The 11,293-nt window shown below is 46.3% G+C and overlaps 5 protein-coding genes and 1 non-coding gene across 6 annotated transcripts; 3 read left to right on the forward strand and 3 right to left on the reverse strand.

Annotated features, from left to right (window-relative positions):
• Window positions 1-292: 292 nt before the first annotated feature.
• Window positions 293-376, reverse strand: C8R40DRAFT_t109. Its single transcript has one exon. It is a non-coding gene; the product is annotated as a tRNA-Asp (tRNA).
• An 842-nt stretch (window positions 377-1,218) lies between these two features.
• Window positions 1,219-2,907, reverse strand: C8R40DRAFT_151266 (2,5-diketo-D-gluconic acid reductase). Its single transcript, XM_046234182.1, has 8 exons — window positions 2,715-2,907; window positions 2,554-2,662; window positions 2,359-2,489; window positions 2,188-2,297; window positions 1,852-2,127; window positions 1,660-1,785; window positions 1,546-1,598; window positions 1,219-1,455 (listed from the first exon to the last, which is right to left on the reverse strand). The coding sequence occupies exons 1-8, from the start codon at window positions 2,751-2,753 to the stop codon at window positions 1,280-1,282; spliced, it is 1,020 nt and encodes a 339-aa protein (XP_046087200.1). The 5' UTR covers window positions 2,754-2,907; the 3' UTR covers window positions 1,219-1,279.
• A 1,378-nt stretch (window positions 2,908-4,285) lies between these two features.
• On the forward strand, window positions 4,286-5,600 carry C8R40DRAFT_1043244 (uncharacterized protein; the record flags this gene model as incomplete). Its single annotated transcript, XM_046224153.1, has 6 exons — window positions 4,286-4,436; window positions 4,499-4,667; window positions 4,791-5,036; window positions 5,091-5,106; window positions 5,167-5,281; window positions 5,329-5,600. The coding sequence occupies 6 exons, from the start codon at window positions 4,286-4,288 to the stop codon at window positions 5,598-5,600; spliced, it is 969 nt and encodes a 322-aa protein (XP_046087201.1).
• Window positions 5,601-6,164: 564 nt separating this feature from the next.
• Window positions 6,165-8,037, forward strand: C8R40DRAFT_1043482 (glycoside hydrolase family 39 protein; the record flags this gene model as incomplete). Its single annotated transcript, XM_046224170.1, has 9 exons — window positions 6,165-6,369; window positions 6,417-6,502; window positions 6,561-6,822; window positions 6,874-6,922; window positions 6,986-7,057; window positions 7,119-7,192; window positions 7,260-7,538; window positions 7,599-7,742; window positions 7,808-8,037. 9 exons carry the CDS (start codon window positions 6,165-6,167, stop codon window positions 8,035-8,037), a joined length of 1,401 nt encoding a protein of 466 aa, XP_046087202.1.
• Window positions 8,034-9,203, reverse strand: C8R40DRAFT_1145934 (uncharacterized protein). The gene is made up of 2 exons (XM_046229510.1): window positions 8,744-9,203; window positions 8,034-8,695 (listed from the first exon to the last, which is right to left on the reverse strand). Exons 1-2 carry the CDS (start codon window positions 8,997-8,999, stop codon window positions 8,223-8,225), a joined length of 729 nt encoding a protein of 242 aa, XP_046087203.1. The 5' UTR covers window positions 9,000-9,203; the 3' UTR covers window positions 8,034-8,222.
• Window positions 9,204-9,764: 561 nt separating this feature from the next.
• On the forward strand, window positions 9,765-11,201 carry C8R40DRAFT_1160337 (Clavaminate synthase-like protein; the record flags this gene model as incomplete). Its single annotated transcript, XM_046230005.1, has 6 exons — window positions 9,765-10,190; window positions 10,247-10,510; window positions 10,568-10,673; window positions 10,728-10,868; window positions 10,926-10,988; window positions 11,035-11,201. The coding sequence occupies 6 exons, from the start codon at window positions 9,765-9,767 to the stop codon at window positions 11,199-11,201; spliced, it is 1,167 nt and encodes a 388-aa protein (XP_046087204.1).
• Window positions 11,202-11,293: the final 92 nt, after the last annotated feature.

The raw sequence follows: 11,293 nt of genomic DNA on the forward strand, positions 1-11,293 counted from the left end.
TCCTACGTAGCACTGCGCCGCAGAAAACTGCAGACTGAGAGAAGCTTAGCAGTAAGTTAGAGTTGATCCAACGCAGCCTGCATTCAAATATCGATGGATAGATGATAATCGATCATTGAAGAAGACATGTACTGTCAGGAGACGCGTATATACGTGTAGACTGAGAAACGCGGAGTAAGTTCAACTGTAACCGCTGGCCGTCAGTACTCAGGAAGTTGAGATCATGGACATAACCAACGATCATACCGAAACGTTGGAAGAGGGAAAAAGTCTACGTTTTGGTAAAAGTTACCTCCCTGGCTGGGAGTCGAACCCAGCTTTCGCGCGGTAAGATGAAAATGACAGGCGCGTGTACTAACCGATATACTACCAGGGAGTATAGCATTCACTGATCACCATCTGCTGATAGCTCTCTCCTCCTTACACATCTTTCACGAGCCTCTCCTTACAATCTCCTACAATGAAGTTACAATCTACCCCAATCATCTTGCTCAATGCCTTGGATGGAGACTCCACGTAGATACTAACGACGTATACCAATTATCACCTCTCACTGGCTCCTCAAGGCCTCAAGGGACATCGAGGATCTATTCAGTACGACTCAGTGTGAACATTTAGCTCCTTGAAAACCTTTTGTATCTAACTGGGACATATTCCAATTGTCGAATCTGTAGCAAGTGGTCTACGTGCTCGACGCCGCCTAATCACGAGCCAAAACGCTAGGTTGTTCCGTTCATCTGATATTCCGCCTACACTTTACAACTTTACCAAACCCGGCAGACACGCTCGTCTTTTTCCGTTACCAGACAAAAGACACTCATCCGATCACGGAAGTAGGTCAAGACTCAGGATGGTCTCGTATTCGTGTAATCCTCGAGGTTGAAAGAACAATCGTGTTTCCGAATGATGGGACCTATTTCCACAGCAATGATACCGAGGAACATCTCCCGGAAATGACCTTGCAGGTGTCGAAAGTGGTATCGTGCGCAGCGCGGTGGACGAATGTTCCCGTATAATGAGCGAGCATGTAAGACCACGCCTTCTTCATCGGTATCTACGCAGTACAGAAGAGCGTCGCTTCTGAATAGATTGGCTAGGGCTCAGTCGTGCCGTTGCTTCGCGCGTTGTGGGTTTTCGGTTATGATCGCGCATAGATGAAGGCACCTCAAATGCATTTTACTATCTTACCTTCTGCGACCTTCAACAGATAGATATCATCATTGTTCTGTAGATTTTTGTTTGTTACCCGTATTTCTGCATGTTCTCCATGTAGTAGCCCTCATTGACACATCCGTCCAAACATGGACAATCCATATACCCCAAACATCATTACGACCAGAGCTACCAAAATCTTTTCCTTGGTATTTGTCGCACGTAGTTTAGTAACAATGTCAGACGGGGGCCCTTGAGCACCTGCAGTGTCGATAGCGATAACCTCCTCTTTAGTTAGCGAAGCTGTTTGATGGCAGTAGAAGGAACAAATCAAGAAAGGAAAAGACATCGAATTAGTTTCATAGAAACTGAATTGCAATATGTAGTACTCACGCAAATCCGCTACGGCAAGGTATTCTTCCATATGAGCTTTGGTAGTGGTGGTTCTAAAAGAGCGAATGGAAGAAGGTGACGGAGTAAGATAATAAATAGGACAAGTCAACGTACGTGACAATAACCGCCCCCTTTGCTTTTACCCACAAGAAGACTACCTGAGTCGGGGTGGCACCGATTCGCTGAGCGGCAGCTTTGAGAGGCACGTCAACGGGTCCACCTGGATATGTAGTTATCGGTCTGCATTGAAGAATTATAGAACCTCTTGAGAAGAGATATTAGTCGATTAAATTGGGAACGACGAACGAGAGACTGCTGTAAGCTTCAACTACAATATTATGCTTGGCACATGCATCCATGACTGGTTTCATGTCGTGATAGTTGTACGGATGTAATCGGATCTGAAGAGCGTTATTAGGTATGCGTCCATCCGTCATGTTATGGTCGAAGGATCGCTTCCTTCTAACATTCTCCACTGCATTAATCAAAGGACTTACCTGATTCACAGCAGGTTTAATTCTGGAAAATTTGAGAAGGTTCTCGAGTTGTTGTACATCGACAACGTTACTGACACCGATGCTTCTAAGACCCACAACATAGTCAGTATCACAATATACAGTGAGTCGAAGAATGACACTGTACTTGGCCAACCCATCTTGCTGTACTTTCTCGAACTCTTTCCATGTTTTGACAAGATTGGGTATGATTCGAGGTTGATGGATCAGGTATAGGTCCAAATAATGCAGACCGAGCTATGTAATTTTGCGTTAGAGAAGGTACTAATCATATCGGATTGTTCAACAACAAATTCACGTTTTTCAAACTCTCTCTAACACTCTTCTGAACGGGCACCTCTCCAAAATACTTGGTCGTGACAAATAATTCCGAACGCGCTAGTCCGCTTTCCTTGATAGCTCTCCCAACAAATTTCTCGGTTTTATAAACTGCATCAATGAATAACATGATGGGCATGGAGAAAGTTGAGAGGTGAAGACAACGAGGACGCACATACTGCGGTATCGATGTGCGAGAACCCAGTTTCGATGGCTTGTTCAATGTATTGTGTGATGTCGTGAAACTTCATCTTGGACCCTGTCCCATAGGCAATGCTTGGGATCTGTCAAGGCCAACGTCAACATAACAGTGGGCTACTACTTCGCGATATTTACCTTGTTTCCATCGTTTAACGGGATGGGCTCAAGAGGCATCTTCTCTCCCCGAAAGAAGGCGGTTGAGAGCAGGTTACGAGCTTTGCGTCTTACATGAGTTTAATGTTGCAATAAGAACTTTCTAAACTTGGTAGTTGTTCGGGAGACTCGGAAGTAGATAACAGTCGGCCCGAGGCCCCGAGCTCGAGCTTCGTCCTCGATACGATGAAGGGACTGGTGTTGGTCTCCACGAAAATAAATGCGGACTTGTGAAACTAAACTACTCAAATCACTTACATACCGAGAACACCGAGAACACAACAGATGTGTATAAGTTCGATGTATACCAAGGTACGCGTAAATTTTTTTCTCGCCCACACTAATTAGTCGACCACCATGAGACAAAGGAGCGTTTTGATAACTGGTTGCAGCGTTGGTGGTATCGGCCATGCTTTTGTCAAGGAATTCCACTCTAGAGGTGTGTCTTGTTCGCACTGAATGATTCTAAAATGCTTACTTACGCCTTCAACATGCAAAATAGGATTCAAAGTTTTTGCAACGGCTCGACGTCCGGAATCTATGTCTGAATTGAAAGGGCTTGAGGGTGTGGTTTTGCTGAAATTGGATGTATCCGAGATTGACAGTATACAAACGGCTGTCGATGAAGTTGCTTCGTTGACTGGCGGAAAGCTCGATATCCTGATGAACAATGCGTAGGTCTTTCCAACTCCAAAATTCAATATGCCTACTCATGGATTCTCAGTGGACAAGGCAAGCCTAATACTCTATACATTTCACCCTCAAATGTCTGTAACCTCCTTGAAATTCAGCACTACCCAGTGCTATAACTGACTTGGATCTGGATGAGCTCAGAGCTCTTTTCGAAGTCAACTACTTTGCTCCCATGTCCATGATTAAGGAATTCCTGCCGCTCCTTCTAGCTTCTGATGATGCTCGCATTGTGCAGACCAGTAGCATCAGCGGGGTCGTGCATTTCCCTTTCAACGGCGCCTACAATATGAGTAAAGCTGCGCTGAATTCTCTCGCGGATGCGTTGCGGATAGAGCTGGCACCTTTTGAGTAAGTCTCTTACTTGTTGCCCATGTCATGTGTTTTATCGTGTACCTATACAGCAATATCAAGGTCGTCAATGTATGTTCGTTCCTGATAGCTTTCCTAGGTTTTTAACCATGTCTTTCAGCTCATCACTGGCGCAGTCAAAAGCAATATCCATCGCTCCAAGTCACTACCAGATAGTTCGCTTTATAAGCCTATGGAAAAACTATATCACGAGAAACGGTTGCAGATGTCCAAAGGTACATAGCATTCCTCAATGTCTATCTCAATTACACTCACGGCACAATTCATCTATGTATTCCACAGTGAAGGCAATGCCTACAGTGCAATATGCTCAGCAAGTCGCATCGGAAGTCCTGAAACCTAAACCTAGAGCATGGTTCTGGCTTGCAAACATGACCACAGTGTCTTGGCTTTTGAATACGTTTTTTCCGAAGACCCTACTCGTATGTATCCTCGACGCTGAGTTCCTCTTAGCTGAAGCTTACTTTTCCTTCACCACACAGGATAAAATCATGGCCAGACAGTTTGGGTTAAATGAATTTGCTGCACGTAGTGTTCAAAAGAACATCGTTTTATCTCCAAACGTTAAGAGAACAGTCTTGATCACCGGATGCAGCGCTGGCGGTATAGGGCACGCCTTAGCCAAAGAATTTCATTCTCGAGGTACGCATGGTAGTTCTGAATTGGTATACGAGCGCTCTGGAGCTCTTGTATTCCACTTGCAGGGGAACGTGTCTTTGCCACAGCCCGAAACCTTGAATCGATGGTGGAATTGGAGAGACTTGGGATTACCGTACTGAAATTGGACGTCACGAAAATCGAAAGCATACGCGATGCTCGCGATAAACTCAGCGTGATGACTGGAGGAAAACTCGATATTCTGGTTAATAATGCGTGAGTCCTGTTATCATGGTCCCCGGTTTCATCAATATTCGTATGCTGCATCTATAGAGGACAAGGCAGGTTTTGAATCTAGTCAGCCATATCCAATGTCCTCACCTTCGAAGTGACAGTGAGTATAATGGCTGTAAGCGACATGGACATGAATGCCGCTCGAAATCTCTTCGAAGTAAATCTTTATGGCGCTATAGCTATGGTTCAAGAATTTGTTCAACTTCTCATCACGTCTGGGAATGGACGCGTCGCTCACGTAGGCAGCATCGCTGGTATCTTCCCCCTTCCCTTCAGCGCGTCATATAATGGATCCAAAGCCGCGGTGCATGCACTAAGCAACACGCTACGCGTAGAGCTGGCGCCGTTCAAGTAAGTTGGCGTGGTTTTGTCATTGCTAGGCACGGGCTGACCCTGGGACCTTAGTATAAAAGTGGTCAATGTACGAATACGCTGTTGTCCGCATTTGTGTATCGTGCTTGACGTGCATCCGCTATAATAGCTACTTACTGGTGGTGTCACAAGCAACATCTCAAGACCACTTTTCTTGCCGGAGAATTCATTATACAGGCCGATTGAACAGATTCTCCTTCAGAAACGTGTCGGTATATCGCAAGGTGAATGACATCCTTTAATCAAGTATTTGACATTTGACTTTGTGTAGTCACAGCCATGCCGACTGCACAGTATGCTCGTCGAGTAGCAACTGAGCTTTTACACTCTAAACCTCGAGCATGGTTTTGGCTTGGTGATAAGTCTTCCTTGTGCTGGATCTTCGATACGTTCTTGTGGAAAACTAGCCTGGTGAGTTTGCTTACCCGGGCTGCGTTATATCTCACTCTACTCATTCTTTCTGCATACTTACTTAGGATGGGATATTCATCAAATCATTTGGATTATCAGAACTTGCAGGTTACCTTAGAGGTAGAAAGTTGAAAGCAGTGTGAGGATCCACCTCGGTATGTAAGAATCTTTCTGGACCGCCGTTCACTTTTTGTTTCACTACCCCAAATTCACTTTCTATATGATGAAAACAAGCAACATGCTCGATAGCTTGTTTGTGTATCTACAGCTGTGTTTCCTTAGGGCGTCGTCCTTAACAGTAACCGCTGTAGATGCAAAACTTGAACTGCTGGATGAGAGCTGTATAATTTGCAAACTGAACCTACATATGCACATGCACTTGTGTCGTCTAATCTTCATATGGTTAATTGTCTATCTGAAGCTCGTTTTCTCCCACAGGATGGTTCTAGGAGGTCATTCACTAATTTTCAAATGCATACATAACTGCGGTGGTGACTTCAAAATCCTTCGCCGGTAATAGGCTCGGATTTTGTTCGCTTTTTCTGAAGTATTATGCCTCTGTGTACATCTCCTTTAAGAACTTGTGCCTCTCGACCCGCAAGTTGCTCCTGTTCATCTGACTGTTGGCGGTCCGCGAAGCCTCGCGCACCCCATCTATAAAAATCCACTACGCTACCACTACACGAGTATAGAGCCATGTTTCTCCCAGTCTTAGCCGTAGTCGCGTTCGCCCTAATCCCACGTTATACATATGCACTCATCCTTGAGACGCGTCAAACAACGGACCAAATCACGACGGTAAATCTAGCTGACAACACCGGTACTCCTATGCATCTGGCTTCAGGGTTTTTATATGGCATTCCAGATGCTCCGGAGCAGATATCCGATTCGTTCTATGAGAGTAAGAAAACATGCTCCCCATTTTGCCGCATTTGCTGACTTGGTTAGACATGGGTTTCAACTATGGACGGGGGAGTGGTGCCCAGCTTGCTGCGCCTGCACGGGGGTGGATCTTTGGTTTGACAGAATTCAAGGTAGACCCTCAGTTCTTTAGTATAATTAATAGCGCCTCCTGACGTTCCCCTGCTTCAGAATCGATTCGAGTCCGCCGTATCCAATTATGACACAGCGCGCAGGTATAATGCGAAATTCATTCTGTTGCTGAATGATCTATGGGGAGCGGATGGAACGCAGCCTGCAGGTTCAGTCTTCCCAGGAGATGATGGAGACTGGGATAACTATGATAGTTTCATCGTCAATGTCATCGCAGGGATCAATTCAAATAGCATGTTTACCGACTTGGCCGTTGATATTTGGAACGAGCCGGATGCGGGAACGTTGTTTTGGAACGGAAGTAAGGCCTAGTAAAGCTCACGAGATCTATTAACGTGATTGACGGTTGTAGACCAGGAGCAATGGCTTACCATGTGGAGCCGAGGTTATGAGGCTTTCAGGTATGCTGCTCCAATTTGTCTCCTGTGTCTGCACACTTAAAGCGCGACGTCGCACTAACGCAGGGCTTCGCTTGGAACCACTGTTCAACTGTTTGGGCCAACACTCGCGGGCGCACCAGAAACAACCAACACATGGTATGTTCGTTTGATAATCAGATCGTCATACTATTTTCTTTCTAACAGCCAATTGCTACAGGTGGACTACATTCCTCGCACAAATCGCTAGCGACGGTACAGTTCCAGATGCTTACGTCTGGCATTTGGAAGGAAGTGTACGCTATTTCTAACATGCATCACAATTCACAAACGTAGTACTCAACTTCTTCGTAGACTGCAGACGTGAATGATGACTTGCAGACCAACATACCCATCTTGGATTCTATGTTGAGCTCGCACGGCCTCGCAACGAAGCCTATAGTCATTGATGAGTATGGAGTCTTTGCAGAACAATGCCCTGGAGGATCTGCTTGGTGGATTTCGCGTCTCGAACGATATAATGTACCGGGATTGCGTGGAAACTGGCTCAGTGGAACCGAGCTACACGACTTCTTCGCAAGTCTATTATGGAAGTCGGACCCCACTGATGCTACGGCGACGGGATATTGGACAAATGGAGGTCAGTGAAACTCTAATTTTGACAAGGGATTGCTGTAATTCTCGTCTTGTGCAAAATCAGACTACCAGGTTTATCAGTACTATAATCAGATGATGACTGGTCACAGAGTCGCTACGACTGGCTCAATCGATAGACTGATGGACTCCTACGCTACTGTAGGGACCGACAAAGTTCGCATCCTTGTCGGGGGACGTCAAGTTACAGGTTTGTCTAAATTAATGACCAGATAACGATCATCCTGCCCCATCTCGCTCACTAACAATTATCAGGTACTTGGCAAGTGACTGTCAACTCGCTTTCTTCTGTCGGTCTCCCAACATCCGGAACTCTCGATATAACAACATTCCAATTTTCTTTCACGGGCAGTCATACTGGTAACGTCGGCGCACCAACCAATCTCGGGGTTGTAGGACATACATACACTGGCAATGCAGTTTCTTTTCCAATTTTTCAGACCGACACTACGACGACATGGGCTTTCGAATTTGCTGTAGCGTGAACAATCCAGCGGTACGAAGCTTAAAATTACGACCGCACGATCCAGTATGTACTTCTGTATTGTTACATGAGAATGCTACAAAAAGCAAAATGATACATGTGAAATTTTGTGAATCCAAGTTTGCACCACGCTCAAGGGCGACAAACATCTCCTGACGCGTAGTAACCCTGATTAAATCCGACTCGCTATCTCCTGCTCGCCCGTCCTTTATTCCGTCTGCCAGACCCAGGCATTGTAAGACCGAAGTCAGCCGAAGGAGGGGGGTGTGGCATCATCATTCCTATGGGATCCATAGGCATATTGTTACCATGTACGACCCCTACGAAAGAGTCCATTCCTGCTCCGAACTCGCCTCGAGTCACCTCTGGATCGTTCCAAGGGCCGTTCGTCATATCTGTATGAGCAGACGGGTGGTATGTCGAAGGTCTTGACCGGGATCGCGAGGGAGCCGCAAAAGGAGTTGAGGTCACACTGGGGAAGCCAACAGTCGTGGACGTCGGTCCCATCATACTGTTCATAATCGCATCGATGTCACGCGTGTATACGGGAGTCCCTGCTGCAGCTTTCGAACCTCGAAGAATGGTCTGTTCAAACATCTCATTCTCGTGAAGGAGGTTCACTTCATGGCGGAGATTTCGAAGTATCCTTTCAAAAGCCACTAGGTACTGAGTAAGACGAAAGTGAAGCATCTGTTGCAGAAACATACTTTTTTCTTCTTCAGAACCAGGCGTTGGTCTCGCGATTAAGGGATCTTTCATTGCATCGAGCTCTCTGTGTGATGGTTGTCCCAGTCCAATTCTACTCTCCCATTTCTGTTCAAATTGCGGTTGACTGAGCATTCCTTCGGAGTCGGACAGCGATGTCTGATCCTCGGGATGACTGCTGCCAACTGAGCTCGTTGGAGACGGAGATCGCACATCTGGAGGGGCGTACTCCAAAGCGTGTGGGGTATCGGTTTGCATAATTTCGATTCGAAAGCAAATGTAAATACGGAAATTTGGTGGATGTTTGACCCGTTGAAGGTTACGAAGTGGTCTGAGGTAGTTTCGGTAGTTTCTGAGCCAACCGGTTGACTAACATGAAAGGGAAATTCAAGTCAAACGGGTTATGATTCTGAAGGGTTCTTCAACGACTGGAGCACACGTGATGTGCAGCAAGCGTGGCGGGCCGTGTCACTGGTTGTATAGGAGGACCGTTCACCACGACACAACCTGCCTCTCCGCCCAGCTGTTGGCTCTAGAATCCAAACAGAAGTCACTTGAATCTACTATTGTGGGTGGAAATAGGTCGAGGTTGTGCTTATCGTGCGAATGAAACTGGCCCAGCTCATTCCCGCTGAAATCCTTCCATCCAATATCCGTACAATAAATGACATCTCCCCCGAGAACCGCAGGACCAATATTCGTCCCGAGAACACCCAGATTTCTACGTTCCCGCGGCACTAACTGTACTTCTACACGCATCGAACTACGTATTCTCAAATTTCAAGGCACCATCTCAATTTCTTCACACATTTTTTCGAACTTACCTGGAAGAGAGTCTTTTTGGCTTGCATCCTGGTATTAGTGCCTGTGCAGCTCATATGACAATCCGGAGCTTATGCTTCTCATGGACGTTGGGCCACAGTGTTTCATGGGACTATTTCTCATACACCTTGCTTATAACCCGTCGTGGCATAATGAGTTATGCAAACCCAATCTGTATGTACACTAATGTATAGCACCACGATGACAACAACGGTGACCCCGACGCATTACTCCTCCATCCCTACCCTCGACTACACAAAATCTCAACGTCCTGGACCCGAAAGAGATGCGTTTCTTGCAAGCCTCCGGGACATACTCATCAACATCGGTTTCCTCTACCTTTCTAACCACTCCGTATCGACGGACACAGTCAACAAAGTAATCGCTTACGCACCCAAGTTCTTCGAACTGCCTCAGGAAATCAAAGATAGCGTCGATTTTACCTGCAGCCCAGCTTTCCTTGGGTACTTCAATGTGGGTGGACAGAGAGTCGTACATGCGAGGTCTGGGACAGAAGGACCATCACCGATCTCTGAAACAAGGGAACAATTTACGTTTGCGGCGGATAGAGATTCCATGCTGGCGGATGGGTGTCCAGAGTGGACGAAGCAGGATGGACCGGGATTGGTTGGTTCCCTTCGACCATGTACATTCATTTCACCAATTGACTCAATGACTGACAGTGGCCTCCCGAAGAAGTACTACCAGGCTTCAAGGCTGCCTTAGTGGACTATTACGAACAAGTCGAAAGCTTATCTTATGACTTTGCCTCCTTGATCGCCGAGTCATTAGGCTTAGATCCAGCTGCCTTTGAGCAGTGGTTCGACAAGGACCGTATGAAGATGCAACCTCGTGTGAAGCTCATGCGATACCCTCCTCCTACTGACCCTTCTAATCCCAAGGAAACGGGTATAGACTCACATGAGGATCGTGGTTTTCTGACATTTGTAAGCATACATCATTGTACCCGACTTCATAAGTTTTTGACTCGACGTTTGATACAGTTATTGCAAGCCTCAAATGTTGCAGGACTGGAGGTCAGGAATATATCCGGGGAATGGCTCGCCTGTCCCCCTGTCGATGGAACTTTTGTGGTAAACTTAGGAAGAGGTGATGAGTCCCGACTTTTCTTTAACTTTTGCCTAAATAATCCCTTGAATGTAGCCCTCGAGAAAGTAACTCGCGGTGTATGTATGGCAACTTCTCACCGTGTTTTATCGCCTCCGGGTCCCGAAGTCCGCTACTCTGTACCATTCTTCTCAAATGTATCCATGTATGTGCGCCTCGCAGATGCCGATCCTCAATGTACGTTTTCAAGCATCGATTTTCAGCTGAACTTGCCGATTTTCATATGTCTACTAGTCCCGCAAGAGGTGTGGGAGATGTATAAAGCCCGGCAACGGAAGCTGGACCGACCAGTAAACTGTGAGCATAGTCTCCTTTCGACATTCTGATCTCACCTTTGTTTCAGGGGTGTATTCGAACATGGATAAGCAACTCGCGGGCTTGACGAGGTTGACCTACAAGGTTAAGAACCATCCTGAGATGGGGATGAAGTACCATCCTGTATTCTTCCGGGAGGTCTTTCCGAACGGTCCTCCGACGAAATCTTCCAAGGTCAACAGTTTGGCGGCGTGAAATGATAAATTAGAGATTGCTGAAACTTAATTTTTTGTTTGAACCGTGCAATTTCCCTTTCTCCTTTTCTTCCTCGTTGAATACATTTCTAT

This window comes from Lentinula edodes (genome assembly GCF_021015755.1).
Source record: "Lentinula edodes strain Le(Bin) 0899 ss11 chromosome Unknown C8R40scaffold_14, whole genome shotgun sequence".
Taxonomy (NCBI): Eukaryota; Fungi; Basidiomycota; class Agaricomycetes; order Agaricales; family Omphalotaceae; genus Lentinula; species Lentinula edodes.

Coding starts and splice junctions, on each gene's coding strand:
- C8R40DRAFT_1145934 (XM_046229510.1), bottom strand. CDS start 8,999: ATGCAAACCGATACCCCACACGCTTTGGAGTACGCCCCTCCAGATGTG. Junction 8,696..8,743: donor TGGTTCTGAAGAAGAAAAAA/GTATGTTTCTGC, acceptor CTCAGTACCTAG/TGGCTTTTGAAAGGATACTT.
- C8R40DRAFT_151266 (XM_046234182.1), bottom strand. CDS start 2,753: ATGCCTCTTGAGCCCATCCCGTTAAACGATGGAAACAAG. Junction 2,490..2,553: donor GCACATCGATACCGCAGTAT/GTGCGTCCTCGT, acceptor TCATTGATGCAG/TTTATAAAACCGAGAAATTT. Junction 1,599..1,659: donor AAGGGGGCGGTTATTGTCAC/GTACGTTGACTT, acceptor TCGCTCTTTTAG/AACCACCACTACCAAAGCTC.